The sequence below is a fragment of the Mustela nivalis genome (genome assembly GCF_964662115.1).
Source record: "Mustela nivalis genome assembly, chromosome: 10".
Classification (NCBI taxonomy): Eukaryota; Metazoa; Chordata; class Mammalia; order Carnivora; family Mustelidae; genus Mustela; species Mustela nivalis.
The window spans coordinates 9,030,913-9,055,748 of record NC_139029.1 but is presented as its reverse complement, the minus strand read 5'-3'; the positions used below and the strand labels follow the sequence as shown (position 1 = coordinate 9,055,748).

At 44.9% G+C, this 24,836-nt stretch overlaps 1 protein-coding gene across 2 annotated transcripts in view; it reads right to left on the bottom strand.

Moving 5' to 3' along the window:
- The window catches only part of KAZN (kazrin, periplakin interacting protein), a 1,028,312-nt gene that overhangs the window by 789,234 nt on the left and 214,242 nt on the right, over positions 1–24,836 (bottom strand). For both annotated transcript variants that reach the window (XM_082685450.1, XM_082685449.1), the window contains exon 2: positions 514–671. In XM_082685450.1, coding sequence (XP_082541576.1) covers positions 514–671 — 158 coding nt within the window. The remainder of the gene's footprint in view (positions 1–513; positions 672–24,836) is intronic.

The following is a 24,836-nucleotide window of genomic DNA, read 5'->3' as shown; positions in this document are numbered from 1 at the left end:
AACAATGAGCTAAATTCTTCTGTAATTAATTCATTGCGAGTGTTAGAACACACACACACACACACACACACACATATACACAACGGCGCTGATTTGCTTATTGGTGGTGCATCAAATATACCCATATATTCATTAGCTGCTCAGCGAGGCTGTTTGGGATACATATCGCGCCGCTCCAGAGCCTTCGCCAGCTTTGATGCCTGCCAAGTTCATATGTAAATGGATTTTTCACTTTTCCAAGGCTAATGAGAGATCTGTTCGATTCTCAGAAACAACACATATATTATTCTTAAGCCCTATTCCAGTGACTTAAAACCAAGCTATTTTAAGACTAGATCCCCAATAATTCCTAACCAGAAATCCAATACCCATCATATCAGAATGTCTGCTACCCCGCTATTCATCACAAAGCTGGGAGTGTGGCAGTTGAACAATTTTGCATGACTTCACCAAAAACACCACGAGGAAAGGTACCACGGATTCTATGCAGAATTTCCGTGTCCGTCTCTGTACCTGTGCGTCCATTAGGAGATGCCTCATCAGTATCATGGAACTCTTCAGAGTCTCCTTCTCAGCGGGTAGGAAGGGGTCCTTGTCTTCCTCCAGGGCCTTCGACTTGGTGACGATAAAATGGGATATCTGGTCATTTAGGGTGTGCAGGGACTGCACAGCTACAAGAAAGAGAAAGAAGAAGAGTGTGATCAGAACAGGTAACTTTCGGGGACGCCTGGGTGGCTCAGTGGGTTAAAGCCGCTGCCTTCGGCTCAGGTCATGATCTCGGGGTCCTGGGATGGAGTCCCCGCATCGAACTCTCTGCTCAGCGGGGAGGCTGCTTCTCCTTCTCTCTCTTTGCCTCCTTGTGATCTCTGTCAAATAAATAAATAAAATACTAAAAAAAAAAAAAAAAAGAAAAAAGAAAAAAAGAACAGGTAACTTTCAAATAGCAGTTGGCCAGTACTTTTTTAAAAGGAGGAGGAGCGGTGTGCACGTATGGTACGTCGAGAAACCAGGACCGCCACGAAGCTCTTCAACACACGTGTTTAACGGCTCCCGTGTGTTTCCTGAGCACTTGCCAAATGCCAAACCTGTACGGAGGGCCATGGTGAGCAAAGGCAGACACGAGACCTACCCTCACGGAGCGTCCAGTCCTGCTGAGGGAACGGAAGAGAAACAATTTAGGGAACACGTCCGTGAGGATGACTTCGTGGTAAGTGCGTGTGAATTACAGAGATCACCAGGGCACGCGGGGACAGGCCTTGAGTAATTGACATTTATGGTAATACACTTGGCTACTTTACCTCGAAGCAGATGGCCTCCGTCGTTAAAGTATATGAAGGGACAAAGGCCATGTTTTCCAGCCAGTGCCGCACATGTGCTGGGAGCATTATTATTCCTCTACAATTCACACAGCGCTTGCCATCTGACCTGTTATAAATTTTAAGACTTCACTTACTCATTACGCCCGTTGCCTCTTCCTCTACTTTCTCTACAATGCGCTCAGGAAGAGGAGAGTTGTTTGTTGTTGTTGTTGTTTAATATTTATGGTTCTATCCCCAACAGTGAGGGTAGGCACTAGCAAATAGGTGGTGCTCAATAAAGATTATTGAATTGATTTCCTTATTTTTCCTTGAATTCAAGTTTCTTTCCTTATAGAATTCCTATAAATTTCAGGTAAATCTATCCTCGCTGACCAAGAACAAGTAAAGGCCAGGCATTCTCAGGAAAACCACTGTACCAACCACAATTCTGAAGATGAAAGTTGTCATCAAAAAACTAGTACACAATGGGGCGCCTGGGTGGCTCGGTTGGTTGAGGGACTGTCTTCAGCTCAAGTCATGATCTTGGGGTTCCCGCATCCAGCTCCCTGCTCAGCCAGGGAGTCTGCTTCTCCCTCTGCCCTTCCCCCTCTCATGATCTCTCTCTCTCTCTCATTCTCTTTCTCAAATAAAATCTTAAAAAAAAAAAACAAAAAAACCTGGTTTACAACAGAATAACTCTGAGCACTTCTGCTTCTGATTAGGAAGGAGTAAGAGGGCTCAGATTACCCTCTTGTCATAAATAACCAGAAAACTGTTTGATATCTTCCAAACAAGTATTTTTCAGACTTTGAACAATGGATAGTGCAATACTGTGGTTGTTTAGAAAAGGGGAGGGAAAAAAGTTGAGTTCAATCATCACCAGGCATTTTGCAAAAAAGGGAGGGCTAGACTTCAACACAGGAACAGGAAACCAAGGACAGCCCAGTGATCTCACTGAATTGAGAAGACAGAAGGAGACTGGGAAGGCTACCTTTGCTATGGTCTGCAAGACAAAGAAATGAAGAGGAGGGGGTTGCATGGAGATCTCCAGAAATCTGCCAAGGGGTCCCTTTGAGTTGTTGGCTGACCTGGCAAGAGAAAAATTCTAGGAGAGAAGAGTTATAGTCTGGGCAGCCATAAGCCAAACCATTCCAAGAGATCTCGCAGGGCCCCAAATTGTTCACAAGCTCACCAGCTGAAGTGGATGGGTTTGGGGCGTTGCAGGAATTCAGGGCACATTCAGTAAGGACTCCAGAGGATCAGGCTTTAGAAATGAAGCTAAATGATCCATAGAATAAAGGCTACTGTAAGCCTACCCCAGAATCATTTAAAAGTAAGCCCTGAAAGAATCAAACTGATTTGCAAGTAAGTAAAACACCTGCCAGGGTGGGGGAGGGGAAGGAGTACCTTTTGTGTGTAGAAGGACGACAAAATCTAGCAACCAAAAATGCAAAATTCCTAATGCTCAGTATTCAATAAAAAAATTACCAGACACGTAAAGAAGCAAGAAAGTGTGACTCATAGCCCAGAGAAAAATCAGTATATAGAAACAGACCCAGAAATAACAAGCGATAGTATTAGCAAACATGCCCATTAAAGTAGCTATTATGGGTATGTTTTGCATGTTCAAAGTTGTGAAATAAAACACGATTATAATGAGGAGAAAAACAGAATATTTAAATCAGAACCAAAGGGAGGTTCTAGGAATGAAAAAAATGCAATATCTGAAATAAAATTTTTGCTGAATGAGATTAATGGCAGATTCAACAATGCAGAAGACCAGTGAACTTAAAATTATAGTAATAAAACTCTCTAGAATGAATGAACAGAATCTCTTTGACAATATAAAGCTGTCTGACATATGTGCACTTGGAGTCTGGGAGGGGTGTGGTGGGGACAGGGACAGAAATAATATTTGAAGAAATAACAGAATGTTTTCCAAATTTGATAAAATCATAAACATACAAATACAAGAATCTCAAGAAACCCCAAACAGGACAAACACAAAGACAATGGTGTCAAGACATATTATAATCCAATTGTTAAAGGCACGTACACACACAGTGAGAAAGAGAGAATCTTAAAATCAGCCAGAGAAGAAAGGCATATTGCATTCAGAGCGACAAAGATAAGAATGATGTCAGACTGACGCCTGGGTGGCTCAGTGGGTTAAGCCGCTGCCTTCGGCTCAGGTCATGATCTCAGGGTCCTCGGATCGAGCCCCGCATCGGGCTCTCTGCTCAGTGGGGAGCCTGCTTCTTCCTCTCTCTCTCTCTGCCTACCTCTCTGCCTACTTGTGATCTCTGTCAGGTAAATAAATAAAATCTTTAAAAAAAAAAAAAAAGAATGATGTCAGACTTGTCATAAGAATTGATGCAAACCAGAAGATAATCTGTGCATCTTTAAAATACCAAAAGAAAAAGACACTTGTCAACCTAGAATTCTATAACCAACAATATCTTTCAGTAATGAAGGTAAAATAATGACTTTTCTCAGATCAATGAAAGTTGAGAGATCTCGCCACCTCTACAGTAGACTTCCGGTAAAAGAAATGTTAGAGAGATTTCTTTAGGCAGAAGGAAAATGGCATTAGAAGGAAACATTTATTTAGAAAAATGTAAAAAAGAATGCTTGAAAGGAGGAGCATGTAATGTAAACACATTTTCTTTCTCATCTTTTAATTCTTTTAAATGAGAATAGATGGTTGAGAGCAAAACAATAACGTAGTGTGGGGTTGAGAACATTTATATAAAAGTAAAACATATGAAAGCACAGAGAATGAGAATGTTTGCAAATACATAAAGTGTTACATCATTTGGAGGTGGCTGTGTTGTTAGACACGCATATTGTAAATCCTACAGTAAATATTACAAATAATAAATAATAAATAAATGATGGTTTTGAACTACGGAGACTCAAACTTGGAGAACAGAGCACAGTGTTGTAACTCTAAGCCACAGAGCAGCAAGAATCCAGGATATGACCTCAGAGCAGTTCCTCACTGCAGAGGAAGATTCTCAGATCCTGTCCTGGACTGGGGGAGGAGCTTCGCCCAGGCAGAGGAAGATGAATTAGAAAGTATGGGGCCTGATTCCTGCCTCCCCTGTATCTTCGTTCTCCGGAGGAGATGGTTAGAAGCACCCAGATAGATTTGGGGATTTGAAAGCTGAAGGACTTAACATCTTATATCCTGCCTTAGGCATCTGGGCAGGGAATTCTGACTGTGGGCATGTCAATAGGAGACACCCAGGATCTGCACAGAAATGATAACCCTCTATGTCAGAGGGGATCTGAGATAGCTGCCTTGCCACCGTCATCCCCCAACCTCTGGTCTTCTCTAGCATCCCGGGGGATGAAGGCATTCCGACTGAGTCCTGATGTGTCCAGAGGGAGATTTAGGGAACAGATACGCATCCCCAAGACAGGACAGCACATGAGCCTCCTGAGAACCCAAAAAGAAGGGAAAGAGGGAAGAGAGAGCAATTTGAATTTATTTGATATCTACCTAGAAAAGATACTAAGTTTTCAACAGAAGAGACTGAGTTACCATCAGTGGAAATGTGGGCTCTAGATCAAGCTGAGCTCTACCGTAGAAAGTTAAAAACAGTAATAACACATGGCATTTCAGGATGATTGTAAAGTTGTAAACCCTCTGTTACTTCTTGCCAACAGGAAAGTTGGGGCACAGGTATCCAAATAAACTACTAGCATCAAGAACCAGCCTCTGAATGACTAGTGCTACGTTTTCCACCACCATCCTGGCTTCCCTCCCTTTTCCTCCCCATACGTGGACATAAGGGTGCTTCCCTAAGTCATTCTGAGGATACCCCAGCTCCCACGCTCTTCGCTTGCAGACACACAGACACGGCTCTCCACAGAACTCCTTACATCCCTTCTTGGAAAGGAGAAATGACTGTCATTGCTTTCCATTCCAACTAGGCCAGCGAATTCTGGGTTCTCAAGATGCATCTATCACAGCTCTCTCTATTCTTGTTCCAGAAAATTCAGAGTCTAAAATCTGCTCTAAACTTCACTTTGTTCTAAATTCAAAAGACAAGCTGGAAGAGGTAAGCACTCCCTCCTCTGCTCCAAGAACAGACGCTTCCATTAAAGAACCTACCATATTGTATTACAATCGCTTAAAAATCCATCTGCAGTAGATTTAATGATTAGTTCCAAAACTCCTCTCCGAACCTTTTCCTACAGAACCCCCCTAGTGGCCCTCTTTGGTGGAGAAACATACTTCCTGCCTTAAATAACATCCGTTTTTCCCACGTGACTTGCTTTAGATAACTAAACGGGAGTAGACGCGAGTTCTGCCCTGTCGAGCAGAAGCATTAAGAGCAATTTTGTGGTTCCACCATGACTCCTTTCCTTTTGCCTTGAGAACAGCTCAGATCCCAGAATGTAGAAAACTTGGAAGTGAAAAGCAAATATTTACTACTGAGAAACACCAAAATAGCGGGTGGGGAGAGGGAGATCTCTGTTAACTGGAGCATAGCTTAGTGAATGCTGTTTCAGAGACTCTGGACTAGATCGTGACTCCCCTGAAGGCAAGAACAGCATTTTGTTCACCATTTATCAAGGGTTAAATTTAGCAAAGGAAAGCCAGTCAGGAAATGTTTATTGAATGAGTAAATACAGCTGGTTTGACAGCACAGATCCTAAAGCCAGTTGGCTTGGGTCTCTATCCTGCCTGCCCCTCTGACAAGCCATAATAATAATAATAATGACAACAATTACGGTTTATCGAGCACCTATCATATGTCAGGGGTTTTTAAAACCTTCGTGCAGAAGGATGAGTCATGGATAATGTGAGCCCTCAGGTCAGCAGGCTGGGCCATCCCCAGCTGTGACATTTACTAAGTAGGTGAATTTGAACAAGTTACTTTGTATCCCGCAATTCCTGGCATATTGTTAAGTTCCCAACTGTCATTGTTCAAGATCTAGTAGCGATACAAGGAATCTGAAGCTCAGAGAGGTTTATACAACAGAGAGGAGACCCAAGGTCATAACTGTCCAATGCCTGCTCTCACCGTCTTGCCATGTTACCGCACTCTGGGTCCAGAATAACGTCACTAGAGACAACATCACAAGTGGGGTGTCATACCACCAACACCCCCACAATAAAAGTGAGGGCAGGGAACAGATAGAGACTTTTGTTTGCTTGTTTGTTTTGTTTGTTTTTTTGTGTTTTTGTTTTTTTAGCAAATGTGAAACAAGCAGACAGCAGAGTGCCTGGGACGCGGTAAACATTTCCCGAGCTGACAATGGCTAGGACTGAAGCACCCTTCGTGGGGGCTTCCCTACCTACCTTGCCTGCACCTCTCCTCCCCGTCACATGGCTCCTGCACGGATAATAATACTTGGCAGTAGTAGGAACAGCGCAACACACATCTATGGGCGACTCTACTTGGCAAGCACCGAGCTCCGTGTTTAACAGGCACAGCCTTAATTAATCACGGGCGACAATTCTCCTGAAGTAAGTGCTATTATTCTCGCTCCTTGTTTACAAATGAAGGAACTCCAATGAAGTGACTCACCCAAGATTTCTGAGCGAGTGGGTGAGGGAGGCAGAGCCGGTGCTCCTAATCCCTACCTTTCGCTGTCCCCACTCTGCAGACCTCTAGCTGCTCCATCCCCCTCCCACCGCTCTTCTTGGGCTCACCCAGCCGCCCCTCTGGTCCCCCACAGCCTCCCACGGCCATTCTCACCGCTTCCTCGGGGACACAGCCAAAGGGCTCCCACTGATGTATTCCCGCCAGTTGCGGCACACAGAGCAAGCCTCGAAGTCTAGTGACAGACGGAGCCTGGAGCGTCACCTGGTAAGCCCCTCTACTTTCCCAGGTGAAGAAATGGGCCACTAAGGTTACCCAGCTCCCCGAAGATGCTGCGGCAGTTTGAGAGCATTGGCTCTGAAGCGCATCGGCCTGGGTCTCAGTGCTGTCTGCCCCTCCAGCTGTATAAGCTTGGATGAGTTCCTGGACCCCTCCTTGTTTCCATCTGTAAATGGGGAGAATAACAGAAACTCCTACACAGAGTTATCCGTGAATTAAATGAGACAGTCTGCATAAAGCACATGACGCCGTATCTGTCACGTGATAATTACATACCCAGCTTTAACCGTTACAATGATTATTCCACAGTTTATAACTCCAGCCCTTAACTTGCTGATGTTGACTGGTTGCTATGTTTATAACCGAAGGTAATCATTAGCTCCGCATTGCATAAATCTGCCAAGATGGTCTGGATGGTTTTCTTCGCTGAAGCCTGAGGCCCATTAACTCAAAAGCCAGCAGGTGCTAAGCTCAGATTTTGACACATCCACTTGTGTTAAATATAGTCGGAATAGGGAGATTTTTAGCTATTTAAAGCCTGTCTGCTTTGCATGCCCCACAAGACTGTACCCAATATCTGCCAGCCATAGATAAGACAAGCCCCAGGGCAAAGAGGTCCAAGTCCACTGCTGCTCTCTGACCCACACAACCCCTGTGGTGCTGCGAGGTGACATCACGGAGATGCAGAAGTCCCCTGGAGCATCCCCTTCTCCCCTGGCAGTTCCCTTGCCCCCCTCTCCTGCTCTTCAGGAAGGTCACCTGCTGTGAGGGACTTCCTGGCCCCCCAAACCGGTCAAAGCCTCATCCAATAAAGCCTGGGTATGCTACTGCCACTTAGCGGTCACATCTTTTTCCTCGCTGAGCCCCTCCCCTCATCCTTCAAACCCCCTACATTTCATTTCGTGATCCCAGTTACAAATGGTCTAGTGTTTCGTGCATGATGAAAACTTAATAAACGCAAGTTGACTGATTGGAGGGAATGAGGAAAGAACAGCAACAGGGAACACTAGCCTCCCCCTCGTATCTGCGTGTGGACCTAATCTTCAAGGCAGGACCTAATCCTCAAGGTCATCCTGTGTTTTTCGGCTTGTGTTATAGGTATGTTATGTGTGTCTGGTTAGCATCTATTTCCATTGTGTTCCCATGAAAGAAACTGTCTCTCCTTTTCCTGGAAGCAAAATCCCCACTTGTAGTTCACATAGGGCAGGTCCTCTTCTGAGGTCCTGGGGGGAGGCACACAGCCCAGACCTGGTGGATCCAAGCTTATCATTTCCCTGGCAACAGTGGTTGGCTCAGGAGAAGGCATGTGACCTAAACGTGGCCAATCAGATTTAATCCCAGGACCATCTGATAGATTTATTAAGAAAGAGAGTTTCTTTTTCCGTGGTGATTGCTACACTGTTACAAGTACCATACCAAGCAGCTGGTGGCCTTTGGAGCTATCATCTGAGGATCCCTCCCCCCACACTCACCCACGCACCTGAGAATAAAATCACCTGAGCAAAGAGACAATGATCACTGACAAATAGGGAAAGAGATTCCCGCCCGTATGATTAGAGCATCGGGAGTCAGCCACCGACTCCTCCTTTCCGTGGGTCAGCAACTTCCCTTCTTTTCATTAGCCCCTCTGGGTTGAGTTTCTGTCATTTGCAATCAAGAAGTCCTGATTACTATAAAGAAGCCTGTACTTTTCTTATTGCGGTAGTTATTTTTGTGATTATTTCTTTAATGTCAGCCTTCCTCTGTGGCAGATTAAAATGATCTTAAATTTTGTGTTACTCCTCTCATTGAGAGGTGGGGTATAAATCCCCTCCCATGGGTCTGGCTGGCTTTAATGACACGGTCCAGCATTAGGAAGGGGCAGAAGTGACATTCCGGGATTTCTAAGGCTAGGTCATAAGAGGTCTTGTAGCTCCTGCCTATGATTTTGGAGCACGTGCTCTGGGAGAAGCTATCTGCCGTGTGAGAAGTCTGCCCACCGGTACACGAGCATATGTGAAGGAAGCCCACACACATGGAGACTACCTGGAGAAAGAAAGAGAGGCCTGACCAGCCTGAGCTCTTCCAAGCAGCTAGCCAGACCGGGCTCCGGATCTCTGAATAAAGAAGCCACCTTGAATATTCCAGTCCTAGAAGAGGCAACAAAGAGAAGTACCAAGGAATCTAGCCATCCACCATAACTGATGCTTTAGACTCACAGCCCTGGCCACCTCTGCCATTCTGGTCACCCAAGCTATGGCCCCCACCACCCTGGAGCAGGGCTGAACCACTCCTCTACACCATATCCCGATTCCTGGCCCACACAACTGTGAGCACGGTAAGGCACTGACTTCGGCCATTCAGTGTGGGGGATGGTTCATTATGCAACAATAGATAACCATAAGACCTTCACGAAGCATAGGTTCCCAGAGGCCAGCAACAGTGTCCACTCAATTCATCACTAGACACCCAGCATCTAGCACATAGTAGTGCTTGAACAAAGAAATATTTATCCAAAAAATGTAAAAAAAAAAAGAAGTGAAAGGAAAAGCAACCTCACCACATTCCTTCTGTCCTCTCTGCCACCCCAACATAATACTCTAGAATCAGACATTAGGTACACTCTGCTCCACTTGGCATATAAAAATCTCAACCAGATAATACTGTTCTTAAGATGTACAATGCATTATGGAATGAAGAGCCATATATATGCTTTCTTACTCTACCTGAGGTTAAGAAATTTGAGTCATAAAACCAGTTTACTTGGTCGGTGGCTTGGAATGTGAAACGATGTTAAATTTATTGCACGTTATTCTGGTCTACAAATTTGAAGAAACACGTATTTCTATAGCAGGCTTATTTATATAAAGTGCTCATTTGAATTTCACCGTACATTAATGAGTATTTATTTAGGTTTCAGATAAGGATGGCACATTCACGGGCTGGTGGAAGAAAAAAAATACAAGTTTCCACATTTTGTGTCATTAGCAAAAATAGAAGGTACACATAAAATTTCTTAATGTTTTCAGAAGAGGAATAACAACTTACCATACTGTGCCTCTATTTTTATGGATGAGATGAAGTACCGAACATGAAATAATAATAATATGACCCTAAACACTCATTTTATGCAGACGAGCCCAGATGTCACTGAGACGGGCCATTGTACATTTTTATAGAAAAAAAATATACCAAATGAATCACATCATGGGGCACAGCCTCGCCACCAGAAGCTCCATGGATTTTATGATCTTGTCATTTATATGGCCCATAGATAGGAACTAATGATCAAATTTATCCCTACATGTTAAACAACCTTTGCTTTTCGTGTGTCTCAAATTCTGTGATATATTTTGCATTAAAATGCTCACACGTTTCCAGCTCTTGCTTTAATATGGTCTCATTAAATAAATGAAGCCTAAATAATTCAGGTATTTTTCCCCCCTTTGTTATAATAAAACTCATTCTGCAAGTCAAAAGTTGATGCTGGAGGTGAGGATGTGGGATTGAAACCCTCGTATGTCGCCGCTGGGAATGTAAAATGGTACAGCCGCTGTGGAAAACAGGCTGGCGGTTTCTCTATAAGTTAAACTCGGAAAGCTAAAGAATCTCAGTAAGCTACAGAATTTCCGGGGCGCCTGGGTGGCTCAGTGGGGTAAGTGTCGGCCTTCGGCTCAGGTCGTGTTCCCAGGGTCCTGGGATTGAGCCCCGTGTCGGGCTCCCCGCTCCGCGGGGAGTCTGCTTCTCATTCTCATGCTCCCTCTGCTCTCTCTCGTAAATAAAAAAATAAAATCTTAAATTAAAAAAAAAAAGGGGGGGGAGGTTTCCACGTGAACCAGCAACTCTACTCTTAGATAACCAGCCACAAGAACTGAAAACCGGCGTCCAAGCAAACACTTGCCCACAAACGTTCGTAGCAGCCGAAGGGGAAAATGACCCACGTGCCCATCAACCGAGGAGCGGATACACAAAACACGGCATCCGTGCACACAATGGAATATTACTCGTCCATAAAAGGAATGAAGTTCATGCTCACACAGGCTACACGTGTCATACACACTATAACATGGATGAACCTTAACACCCAGACTCAGTGAATGAAGCCACAAAAAGCTACTCCTTGAATGATGACGTTTATATGAAATGCCTACAACAGGCAAATCTGGAGACGAGAAAGCCAGTTAGCAGCTGCCAGGGACTCGGGGGATGGAGGCAGGAGTGATGGGGTTTTCTTTCGTGGCGATGAAAATATTCTGGTCCTCGGTCATGGTGAGGTGAGGGTTACGTAACATTGGGAATGCATTCCACTGAACTATGCCTTCACAACGGTAACTCTTAGGTTAGGTACATTTTAGCGTAATTTTTTTAAAAAGTTGGACACCCAACTTGAGATCACAGACCTAAAAATAAATAAATAAATAAAACAAGACCTGATACTGGAACACGGAAGGACAACAGTGTCGACCCCACACCTGGAGTCTGTCTAACAGAGAAACACAGACAGGATCCCCCGTTGGTTACCTCGGCACCGCCGGAAAAGTCATCTATTATGTAACAGGTCAGGTTCAAAAGGAAGCGACAAAATAAGACTTTGGGACCAAGGATTCTCCGTGACGATAATGAATCTACAGCCAAGTTCTTTACATGGCCCATCTGCAAGAGGCCCGGGCTTACATTGTGGGTGCTGGGAAATGCACGTGGATTTAGATGCACTGGGGTGTCACAGAAGTAGTGACAACACAGGCCATGGCGAGGGTGGGGACAATGTGTACGGTGATGTGGAAGAACCCTGGCAAGGAGGTGACAGAATCAGGCTCTGATGGAGCCCACAGGGTTGAGAGCTGATGGGACTACAGGTCAGTGGGGGGTGCTGGGGCGCGTCCCAGAGGGGAGGTGTGCTTCCGGCCACACCTTGGAAGATAAACATGACTCCAACCCATGGCCAGGGAGAAGCTCAGGGGAGGTTCAGCCTGCTTCCCGTGGAAGGGGCATGTCTTTTCAGAGGTGTGGGCTGTGGTGTCTGCTACCCTGAGTTCCATCGGCCTCTATCTGTTACTGGCTGTGCACACCTGGGGAGGTGACCTCACTTCTCTGGGCATCTCTGGTCTCACAGCGCACAAGGAGATGAAGCCACGTCTGCTTCAGAGTAAGGCTGCCAAAAGTCATGAATGCAAACACGGTCTTAGAACCATGCCTGGCCTAGGGTTAGTGCTCAGGGAGCGTACTCAGCGACCATCACCCCAAGTGGTGCGCGGCCACTGCCGAATTCCCCGGAGCCTGGAGCCGACCTTGCCCTCACGCGCCCCTCGGAGCCTGTCCTGCTGCAGAGGGCAGCTGTCAGAGCTCACTTCTCCTCGCTGGGAATCTACCCCCGCCCGCTCCCACAGCCCCGCATTGGCCCGTCCACCAGGACACCCTTTCCATTCCTCTCCCAGACGACTGTCCAGCGTCGCGAGCAGAGGCTGAGAGCTCCAGCATGGAAGCGCTGCTTGGCGGGACAGCCACAGTCTGGTGTGCAGTCCGGAAGGGGCAAAGGCGGCTAGAGGGGCAGGGAGAGAAAAGCGGGAGAATAAAACGGTCAGGACCCACGTCCATCGGGGACCAAGCAGCCTCCTGCCCTCAGCCCTGCACGACAAGTCCCCTCCTCTTCCTCGAGCTAGCTTCCGCTGCTTTCCGTACCAAGAGCACCTACTTAGCACAAGTCCCACATCTGAAGCTCCTTGTATACCACTCACACCCATTGGCTTTTATTTCCCAAGGCTTCCCAACCACGCAGGAGCTAGGATATTTCCCTAGGTTGACGTTTCCCGTGCCTTGCTCCGAGGAAGGCAGCCGGAAGATGCCCATTGCTTCTGCATGTATCATGGTTCATCCCACATAACCCACACTTCTGTACTGGCTCCATCCTTCTATTAGGGAAATCGAGGCCCCGTAGTTTTAGCAACTTGGCCACGGCCACAAAACCACATCCCGTGAAAGGCTCCACGGCCCTGTGGTTTTCCCCACTGAGCTCAACAGACACATCTAGCTGGGTCAAAGGCTACCACGATCTATCGCTACCCGAAGTCTAAGAAGCGTGGCCCTAGGATCCCAAGAGTTTCGTATTGGAGCAACACAGTCCTGTGGCCTGTAACTGACACCCTCCGCATGCGAGAAACGCCTGCCAATCCTACCCATTTCCTTCGGCATCAGCACAAAAGGCGACCTCCCCTGGACCGTGGCCCAGAGCACTCTCAGGCAAGCAAACGGCAGACAAGTATCAATTTGCACAAAGATAATAGGTGCTTTCACAGGCGAGCCTCCGTCCCAGGGCCCCAGAACTCCACCTGGAGCAAAAGAACTCTCCATCACACACAGCCAGCCGGGATCTGTCCCCGCATTGTTCAAGAAGCACTTCCCTTCCCTTTATGCGCAGTAACCAAGGCCACTCCACTTCCCCTAATAGAAGCTGCGAGGGAATAAATCACAATAAAGTCGCTCTGTGAGAAATGGATTATGACAAAATCATGTAGCCAGAAGACTTGCCTGGGCACGACGCTCGGATTTTCATTTGAATGTCATTGTCCAGGTAAAGACAGCAGCGACTGAATGGCCTCTGGCTCGAGGAGGAAGCAGCGGAGCCAAGGACGCGTCACCCTCGCGGGGACGGAAGATTGAATACCCTAACTGTGGTCCTAACTGTGGTCCTTCCGGAACGTGCTCGCCCTCGGCGGGAGGCCAACTTCACTCCCGAAACCAGTGACTTCCCTCAAAAGAAGCCGAGAGGCCGTCCTCGTTGGATGGCTCGGTACAGTTCAGAGCTGACAGGCATCTGAAGGCAGGTTTTGTGGTTCATGGATTTGGCTGCCGGATTCCTTCCATGCACTAATTCCAGCCCAGATCCGCACCCCAAGACCTTGCGTTCCCCACCTGGCTCTCTTTCCCTCCCTTATTGTACTACGGTCCATTCTCCAAGTGTTTCTGATTCCTCCCTTGTACATAGAGCAACAGCTTAGCCCCACTTTTCAGATCAGACTATTGGTCCCCCGTACTGGGAGGCACATGGCTTGCGCTCTCTCCCAGGACCCTTTTAGGGGTTGGGAGGACTGACGGAGGCTGATCATTCTTTCTAGGATAAAATAAACAGGGATGAAATGTCGAATAGAGTGTAACATTCATGTGTAATTTTAAGACAAAACACAAGATCTCAAGGAAGTTTCCAGTCCTGTCCTTCGGTTGGGGGCAGGGGCCGACTCTTTTGTTCTCCATTAGCCGCATTTTGATGGCAGAGCCTGAGAATCTGGGAGGTTGTAACTTTGAGTCATGGCCCGTCATCACCATGCCCCACACCATAGAGTGAGCTCTGCTACCTTCCATGTTTCATGCAGAATCTGCAACTTTCCTTCACATGTTGCTATGTCCATACAATACCCTTCTTTAAGGTCTAAATGATAGAAACTGAAAAAGCAAGAATGTTCAAGTATGTAAAACTGGAAATACATCAAACATAAGTGAATAAAGCCAAAGTATCTGCTTTCAATCATAGATAACATGCCCTTAGCATATTAATTGTGCCTAAGTGAGTATGACCAACGTGCTGGAGAAGACTCAGAAAGTTTAACTCTGTTGCAATTCAAAGGTGGTATGAACTGATTCACCAGACACTCTACAGTAATAACTTTTCTCACTCACAGTAACACTTCTAACAGCACTTAGCTCCGGTTGTAAGTAAAGCCACGAGAGTCCTCCTTCCCTGTACACCTGCTGTGGTCCAGGAGCCACGCTTACTTTGTGTTTTGTTAAAATTCTTACAAAAACCCAATGAGGGTCCGATGACCTGTAGTTTGCAGATGAGGAACCTGAGGACAGAGATGTGACTTGCCCAAGGTCACAAAGGCAACCAAGGGGGCACTGGCGTTCAGATCCAGTTTTGCCCAATTTCCAAGGCCCTGGACCAGCATGTGAACCGTCAGTCAGAAGACCTGGCTTCAAATTATGAAGCGAGGTGTACCTGATTCATTGTTTTACTTTGGGGTGCTAAGTATCACCTTCCTGGCCTTACCCACAGCCCAGCCTGATGGCAGCTCTTGGAATCACCGTGAGAGCATCTGCTAGAAGGGGCTGGGCAGCCTAACATGAGACAGCGGTCACCGTCCATGAAGACCTCAGGCCACAGCACCTGACTCTACTCTCAGCAGCACCAACTCTGCCCGCCCACATGCACAGCGCTGCCACCACCTTCCCCTATGCTGAGCCATGAACAAGGCGGTCAAACCTAAGATTCCGGGCAGCTCCTGGAAGGAAGACAAGAGAGACCACTCTGAGTCCGAGGGTGTGAGGGACTGTTCTGTTCTTTTCAGAAATAATCCCAGGAGAAAGCACCCTGGGCAGCTTCCTTTGCTTTGGGAGGTAACACAACTTCAACAGCTGACATGAAGGGGCTGCTGACATTTTATTGTGCAAGGCCAGATGCAGCATTGTGGAGCTCGAGGATACAATCCGCATGCAAACGCAGCTGAGAACGTTCCAGAGACCTGGGCAGCCATGGGCCAGAGGCTTCCTGCCAATAGTCTGTGCCAAGGCAAAGAGAGAGGACCTGGAGAAGCAAACCACATGTTAAATAGGTCCTTGTGATTCTGCTTTTAATGGGGGGACATGGCGCTGCGGTGGGCACAGGGTGGGCGCTGGGTTGAGCACTGGGGTAGGGGCTGGGATGGGGGCTGGGGTGGGCACTGGGACAGGGGCTGGGGTAGGATGGAATTAATTAGAAACTGGCTTTCCAGGGGGAAGGACCCCCTTCCCGTGCTGTATCTGACCTAAGCCCAGCACGACAACGCGGGTGGGGAATCTGTCAAGAAACATGAGCCCCGCAGTGTCCCAGAGTGATGGAATGTTTTAAAACTGAAAGACACATTCCAAGGCTGTCAGGAATGTACAAAACTTGCCGTGTAAACATGACACATGATTCCTGGTCCTCGCTGTTCAGGGACAAATTAAAAAATGGCAACAATATCATCAAGACAAAATTATAACAAGGAAAAACTATGATCCCTTTGCCACAATTTGACATAGACTCACACTTCACCTGAATCATCTCACAGGAAGACCAACACCGGGGGAAAGGAATCTGCAGTGTTCCCTCTCAATATTTCATTTCAGCCAGAGTCACTTCCAAAAACTCAAAACAAGGGTCCTCCTAAGTGAAACAGTCCCGATACTGAGTCTCCCTCCTTTGTTTAAAGGGGGAATCCTGGACCCCTGGAAGGCAGAGTCGGGCAGAGGAAAATCTGCTTCTGTCTACATCCATCTGATGGCACAAATGTCCCTTGCGTTCTTTGACACACGTCTTATTCCCATAAATCATTTTACTTTAAAGGAACAGCCTCAGTAAGAGCCAAACAGAGGTCAACCCAGCAATGATCCAACAAATCAACAAATATTTATTCTTGCTGCAGGGCACAGAGCCCTGGGCCACGTTTCAGGGACCGCAAGAACCAATTTCACCTGTAAGAACTGTCAAGTCTCTCTATGGGTCACGCTGACTGCATAGGATAGGGCTAGGTCTGAGATTGGGGTGGCAGGATTCAAAACAATTTCGTAACCATTCTGAAGAAAAAGGAAACAGCAGTCTGTGGGGCTACCCCTACCCCAAATAGAAGGTGTCCCACACGGACCCACTGTCTCCTCTGATGTTAATTCTCGGCTAGTAACAAAGCTTTATCAAAGGAAATCTTTTTAATTACCACTTAGGCTATTTAATTACTTTTGGTCTATTAATATGTTCAATGCATTTCATTTTACTATATCCTCACCTGTATTCTAAAATACAGCCGGAAATCACTTCATTTCTCAAATAAATTCTGCTTTTAGCAAAGGGTAGCCCACAGATTTATGAAAGGGATGAAGCAACCAGTTCGTCTGGAGTCATATTTTTTCCCCAGATAAATCTGTTCTGTCTGAAGGACTCTACATTTAGTTATTCAGTCAACAAACAGAATGGCACTGTGGTTAGAAGTCAGGCTCTGGAGTTTCAAATCATGCCTCTCCCACTGACTAACTACAGGCCTTGGGCAAGTTAGCAAGAGTCTCTGAGCCTCAATTTCCTCATCTGTGGACTGGAGATTATAATATTCCCTCCTTCAAAGTCACTGCAAGTAATACACAGATCACTGTCCACAAAGAGCTTAAAATAGGGCCCAGCCAGCAGCAGATACTGTGTGAACTTAGTTGTGTTTTCATCATGACTGGTACTTCTGCTACGATGAGAGCAATGATAATACCTACAGTTGTTGATGTTTTTGAAACTCCAAATCAGATAACAATGAATACAATAAAGACATCTGCCCTCTAGGAGTTACAATGTAACAAGAGACAGACAGTGACTAATTCCAAGTACAAGGAGTTCTGTGACAATGGGTAAAGCAGACGTGTCCAGGCCTACAAATACAGACATGAACATCCTACCTACCATTATGGTTCGCTCATGCATCTGCTCCCTTCCACAGTGCCCCAAAATCCAAAATGAGCAAGAAGCTCACTTAATTTTTATTGCTTTTGAAAATATTTCTTAAATAAGCCCATTTCAGACTTCCAGTGAGAGGCCGAGCGAGGGACCCATGATTTTGCATCCTTGCTCTCCCAACACCCAGTCAAAAGGACAGTAAATGTACTCTTTAAAAAAACACGTGAACAAATCCAGATGATGAAGGAAAATAAGAAAAAGTTATAAAAGGAAAATTTTAGAAGCTTGAAGCAGACGTACAAGCGGACCCAAAAAATCCGAAGCCAAAGCCAGGCGAGGAAGAGGTTAGATGCACCCAGGTTGAGAACATCAGACACTGTGGGAGTTACAGAGAAGTCAGGGCTGAGAACAGGACGGCTAACCCCAGGTCTACATTCCTTCCTATGTCTTCACAGCGAGGAGACTGCCCCTCACCCACTCAGGCTGAACTGGAGACTCATTCTGTGAAAAGGAGAACACAGTGAGCCTCTGGATAGGGAGACACAAGGCAGGTGAAGGTAGGGATGATTCACTGAAAATTAAGGGAAGTTGGTTGATTTAGTCAATGCTGAGATCCCCAGCTGCTTCCCTAACCCAGCTCTACGGACGATAAGGATGGCAAGGAAGAGGAAGGTCCCATCGAACACCTGTTTGGTGTTTATTTTGTGGCGAGAACTGTTCTAAGTACTTTATGTACATCAACTCATTTAATCCTTACAACAATGCTACTGTTAGATGGAGGCAGATTCTACTAACATCCCCCCCTTCACATATGAGGACACTGAGACTCAGAGAGGTTCAGTTACTTTACCAAGATCACACAATGAGTAAGTGGTCAAATCCGGGTTTCAGTGCAGGCCAAGAACAGGCAGGATGATTATGCCCAAGGTACGAACACTGACAGTCCTTCTGGGGAACAAACCAGCCCAAGAGATAAGAGCTGGAGATACTAACACAGATTCTCTGATGAAACAGCTCAGCCAGGTTACCTTACGACGAGGCCCACAGTCAACAAGCCACCCCTACGTGCTCAGGACCTCTGAGGACCTGCTCCATCTAGCTCTGAAAAAAGAGAAGGCAGCAAAGGACCACCAGACTAGGAGGAAAGCCTTCAAAGAGAAAGGAAGAAAGAAAATAATACAGAAAGGGAAAAGAAAGGAGGAAGGGGGAGAAAGAGATAAAAAGAGAGAGAGAGAGAAGAAAGACAAAGGGAGGGAGGAAGAGAGAAGGAAGGAAAGTGGAGGAGACAGATTATGCAGCGAGAGGGAGACTTCGTCAACTCCCCACTAATATCCACAGACGGCATATGATCATGAAGTCTCAGACATCAGAAGCAGAGAGATGATCCTACAAGGCATCAAAGAGGAAAAAAAAAAAGGGAGAAGAGAAAACAACACTTCTTGTATTATCTATTGCCTCCTAACAAATTAATCCTAACCTTCGCAGGATAAGCCAGGAAACGTTTACTAGCTGACATGCTTTCTGAGGGTCAGAAATGCAGGAGCGACTCCGTTGGATGGTCCAGGCTTGGGGTCTCTCATGAAGTTGCAGTCAGACTATAGGTTGGGATTGATGAAATATCTAGTGTGTTTGAAATTATTAAGAAGAATTTAAACAAGGGGAAGAGTTTGGAGATTAATTATTGTTAGAATCAAAGAAAATGAAACAAGAAAAAAATGAAATTATTCACTTTAAGGTACGATATAAAAATAAGTTTAAGAGAGTGGTAGGAATCATAATATACTACCTGACTGCCATTCACTTGTACTTACACGGTCGTTATAGACAGTGAGCATTAAACTAATCAAAACTACATATGGATGTGCGGATGAGGTTGGGGAGGGGGATTAGGGAAGAATGTAATGCTCGTTTTCCTTGTTGTCATCAATAGATAATTAAAAATGAAAAATCAAAGAAGCATTACAGACATGTTATTTAGACATCCAAAGATAAAAATTAAAAATAATAAAAAAAACAACAGGTAACAAGAGTTGAGAGTGATTGCATCTGGATCCCTAGTTCATCTCAACTCCTCAGTGTTTCTAGGAAGTGATTGCTAATGTATGGGTTCCAGGAAACTGAAATTTCACCGTTACTACTATCCGATGGCACCGAAAGGTGAATGCGACAGCCAGACTCTAAGACAACTCCTGATGGTTCTTGCGTCCCTGGTCGTCACAGCCGTGGGTAGTCCGCTTTCACACCGCATGAGGCTCATCTGTAGAACCAGCGGGGGACGGCAGAAATGACTGGCATGTCACTTCCGAAGCTAGATCCAAAAAAAGGCATTGCGTGTTCTCTCTCAGATCACTTACTCCGAGGGACATCAGCCGCCTTGTCAGGAGAATACACAAGCAAGCCGCATGGCCAAGAACTGAGGTTCCCTGCCAATAGCCAGCTAAACTGACCGGCCGCATGAGTATGGCAACTTGGAAACAGATTCTCCTGCCACAGTCTAGGCCTTGAGTGCCTGCACCCAGCTGACTCCTGAGGGCAACCTCCCGAGCAACTTAGGCCAGCATCACAGCTAAGCCACTCCTGATTCCCCAAATCACATAACCTGTTACACACTAACAGTTTAGAATTGTTCTTAAGCCACTCAACTTTGGGGTAATTGGTTAAGTGGCCACGGATGACAGACACAAATTTTCGTACCTAGGTACCAACAACGAAATGCTCAAAATATGGGTGTGGCTTTCAAAGCACCCAGTGGGCAGGAGCTGAAAGAACTTCGGAGAATATTAATGAAACCCTGATGTGCCTCAAAGAGACTGTTAGCAGAGTCCCGTGAGCCTTCAGGGAGGCAGTGTTGGCAAGGGCATAAAGGGAACAGAAAAATGCTATCGGAAAGTGGAGGAATGAGATCCTTGCTATGTAATGGCAGGTGCCTGTGGTGTAATGGCCCTGTTGCCTGCAGTGATGTAGAAAGGAGAAAATGTATCTAATGAGCTGGATGATCTAGCAAAGGAGATTCGCAGCCAGAGTGTTGGAGGTGTTGTTTGATTTCTTCTTGCTTCTAATCATAAAAAGCAAGAAAAGAGAGATAAGCTAAAGAAGGATCATTTAAAAAAAAAAAAAAAAAACAGGACTTACTGGTCTTGGAAACTCCATTCTCTCTAGCTTCTTGCAAACAGGGCTGAAAATTAAGAAATGGTTCCTAGGCAAAGAGCAAGTTCTCTTGGGAAAACATGGTACACACATACACACATAAAGCCAAGGGTGTGGCTATAAAATCCTTTGTTCAGATCTTAGAAATATCTAAGGTGATGCCTCAAAAAACCATTCAGTCAAACAGGTCTCCTAAGCAGGTTAAGGCTGTCCCTCGGCAGTGTTAGCTAAAAACCCAAATCAGAGAAGGGTTTATCTCAAAGACATTTGCCATGTGGCTTTGCCTAATGGAATAAACTCCAGTGACCTTCACAGTAGACTCACAACATTTTTAAGAGAATAGTATTGGCAGATACACTATCAGCTTGGACTGTAAGGGAAAGAGACAGTGCAAAAGAGGAAGGAAAGTCTATGAATCCTGAGTTCTACCACAAAATGCAGACTGAGAAAACTGTGAAGATGGACACAAGAGCTATCTTTCATGTAAAAGGAACAATGACTCAGAGGGTAGAGCCAAGATCTTGGATGGCAGAACCAAAAGCCAAGTCTGGTTAAGAAACTATCAACCTGTGCCTGCTGGGTTTTAGAATTGTTATGGCCCATTGGCTCCTGCATGCTTCACATTTCCTCCTTTATGAATGGGAGTATCTACAGCAATCGTTCTGCACTTGTCCTGCCACTGTCCACGCATGACGAAGATGCCCTGCCTCTTTAGTTCACAGGTCTTCAGATTCAGAAGAATGTTATTAACAAAACTGCACTTAAGGAATTATACCTGCACCCAATTTGACTGACAAGATTCCAGACTTGGCGCTGATGTTAATGAGATGATATTTGGGGGAACATCTTTGGAAGAAGGGAGTATATTTTGCATATTGTTCATTAGGGGCAGAAGGTAGAGACTAAGAGCCAGCCTCTAAAATAGGATCCTGGTATTCACATCCTTATGTGGTCTTATCCCACACTGAAGAGGGTTGACCTGTGTGACCAACAGGGTATTGCAGAAATGTTGGAGTTTGACTTCCCGACTAGGTCATAAATTCACTATGGCTTCCATCTTGTTTTCTCTCTCTGATCACTCACTCTGTAGGAAGTCAGCTGCCCTGTTATGAGATCAAAGTAACCCTTGAAAGGCCCATGTGGTAAAGAACCAAGGCCTCCTATCAAAAGCTAGCACAAACCTGACTGGCACATGAATGTGCCATCTTGGAAGGAGCTCCAGTCAAGCATCCAATGACTCCAGTCAAACCACCCAATACTGGAGAGGCAGTAATCCAGAACCACCAGGTAAGTTCCTCCAGAATTCCTATCCCACACACACTGTGAGATAATAAAATTTGCTGTTTGGGTGTAATTCTTCATACAGCAGTAGATAACTAAGATGGTGAAGATGCGAATGCTATTGTAGTTGACAACTTTGATTTTGCTCCATTAACTTGACAAGACCCCATCCTCTACACAACTGTACTTTTAAAAACTAATGTGTAAGAAGCAGTTGATTCTGCCAATGTTATCTTGATTTCCTTCCAGAGTAAAGAAGGAAGGTTTTGCCCACCAGGGAAATGGCTTCACTAGTCATGTGCCTGAAGGACAAGTCATAATACAACCACCAAGATTCCACCAAGCCACAAAGATAAGTCCTCTTATCAGTGAGAAATTATTTCCACCGATAGAACTGGGGAAAGAGGTAGCCTTTTATTTGTCATCAAATACAATCTTCCCCAAAGAACTCATACCCCCCCAAAAAAAAAACAAACAAAAAAAAAACATGCACCTTCAAGAAATGGTAGCGATCGAATAATCACCCATCCACCGGGAATAATTTAGGCATAAATCCTCCATAGGAATGGAAGGATAAAATAAATATGAGCCCCTGAACAAGCTCACAAATTCACTTACTTTCAACTTACCAAGAGCTTTAAGGCAAAAAACCTTATTAATTGGCTTAAAACAAAGACATAGACAAAAGCAGGAAACAAATCAAAATTCTCCTTCTTCAGGATTTTATTATAATTTCACTTTGTTCTCTTTCCACAACTGACCATGGAAGGTTTGTCCCATATCAAGAATTCCTTCTTGCCACCCAAAAAGACAGCTCACCGTTAGAGAGCTCATCAACAGAGACACTGGGGCAGTCAGTGTGGTGGGAATGGATTAGAGGTGTGATGAGGTACTCAGCTTTCAGCCCTCACACTGGCTGAAGGCCCAGGTGATCAACACAGCTTCCCTTGTCTATCTGTCCTAATATACTACAAAGGTAGAATTACTTTCTCTGTGTGCCAAGAGTTTGGGACAGAAATCACTGTTGACTTGCTCACTAGACTGGAAGCTCCCTGATGAGAAGACTCATGTTTTGTTTTCTCCATATGCAGAATGCCTAGCACAAAAGCTCCAGACTCAATAAGTGGTAGTTCAATTAATTATTTAACTCGCTATGAAGACTGGTATGGGAAGGTATAGCCAGTTCCTGACAGGCAGACGTGAAGATACCAAACTGATCATTTTCAGTTTCCAGGGCATGACATTATCGCTTACTTTTGGATAAAGAACTCTAACAGGGAAAAAAGCTAAGAGATGACCTTTCTAGAGCACTAAATCATGTAGCTGTATCCTGAAAAAAATTAACGCATGGTTCACAACTACTAGCTTGGTGTCTTTTTGAGACTCTTGGTGAGCCCATCAAAATGATTTTACCTTGATCTCCCACACTGCTTTCTTTGTATTTTTTCCTTTATAATAGGAGATAGAAATAATAAATGAAGATGAAATTCTGTGATGCCATTGTAAATGATGTTATAGATGACTGTATGTCATGGGGAAGTATTTCAAAACAGTATGAACCATGTGACCTCAATATATAGTTAAAATGGAGACCACCTGTACATGGTTTTGTAATAGAAGTATAATTGGATATAATTGAGTCTCTCTCTTGCTCTCTCATCCTATCTATCTAAAAGTTAAGGGTTTGTCTTTACCTGATGTTATTACCTGTGTCTCATTTTCTTCTGATCTGTATCTTTTTTTTTTTTTTTTTTTTTTTTTACTTTTCCACATTGAATTGTTTTGCTATACAATAAGATTACAACTATTTAGGGATTGTATTAAAAATGAAAATGCAACCAATGTCAATAATTAATAGAAAGAATATAAGCATGTCAACATTTGAAGGGATCTCCTTAGCAATCTCCAAGTGAGGTCAAAGCCTATTGTCGAATTTCAGTGGTTTGAGAATCAGCAATGGCAATGTGGAATTATCTCTCTCCAGGCACGGATTCCAATAATAAGTTAGTGCTGGCCTAGTACTTGATACCGTCTTTCACAGGCTCTATTGTATTAACACACAAACGAACATAGAAGATATAGGAACTTTTTCTCAGGTGATAATTCAGAGGAAAATGCAAAAGCACAGATTGAAAGTATAGATTTCAGTAGCACAATGGAGTTGGAAGTGCAGAGGGTATATGGTTCTCTGTTGTAGGCCAAGTGAAAGAGCGTAGGTTTGGTTCACACAGAGACAACTCATTGTTTCTGGAAAACTTCTACCATGGAGGAGTATTGAATTGTCCCTGAGATACTAAGCTGAGAAGTAAAGATTTCAGATTGTATGAAGTTGCACAAGTTATTTGGCATCAATGTTACGCTGAGCCACCCACTGTAGTTAATACGATACAAATCATTAAGAGAAGGGTAGAGCTGCAATGGTCAACAGAGCTTATTGTGTAACCTTTGGAAAATCCTTCATCTCTGTGATTTTCCTTAGCTGAAAGTGGAGATAATAATGCTTATAGGGAACATGATGTCTGTAAGCCAACACAATGCATGTGGAAGTGCTTTGAGAAACTATACAGTGCTGTAAAAATATAAATATGGTGTTGCCAATGTTATGACTACTACTGCTGTTGGTATCATCAGTTCCTGGATTCACAGAGAAATAGTTAACCCAGGAGTTTTTAGGATATAATATTTCAATCATTAGAGAAGTGTGTTTTCCTCTTTGGGGCCTTTGAGCTGCTTCAAAGGCACATCACACAAAAATGTGCATATTTTAAAACAATATATTTCCATCCCATGCTATATTCTAGTCCTTCAATGAGGCTTTTTAAAAAAATCATAGTATTTAAAGAGGATAGCCTA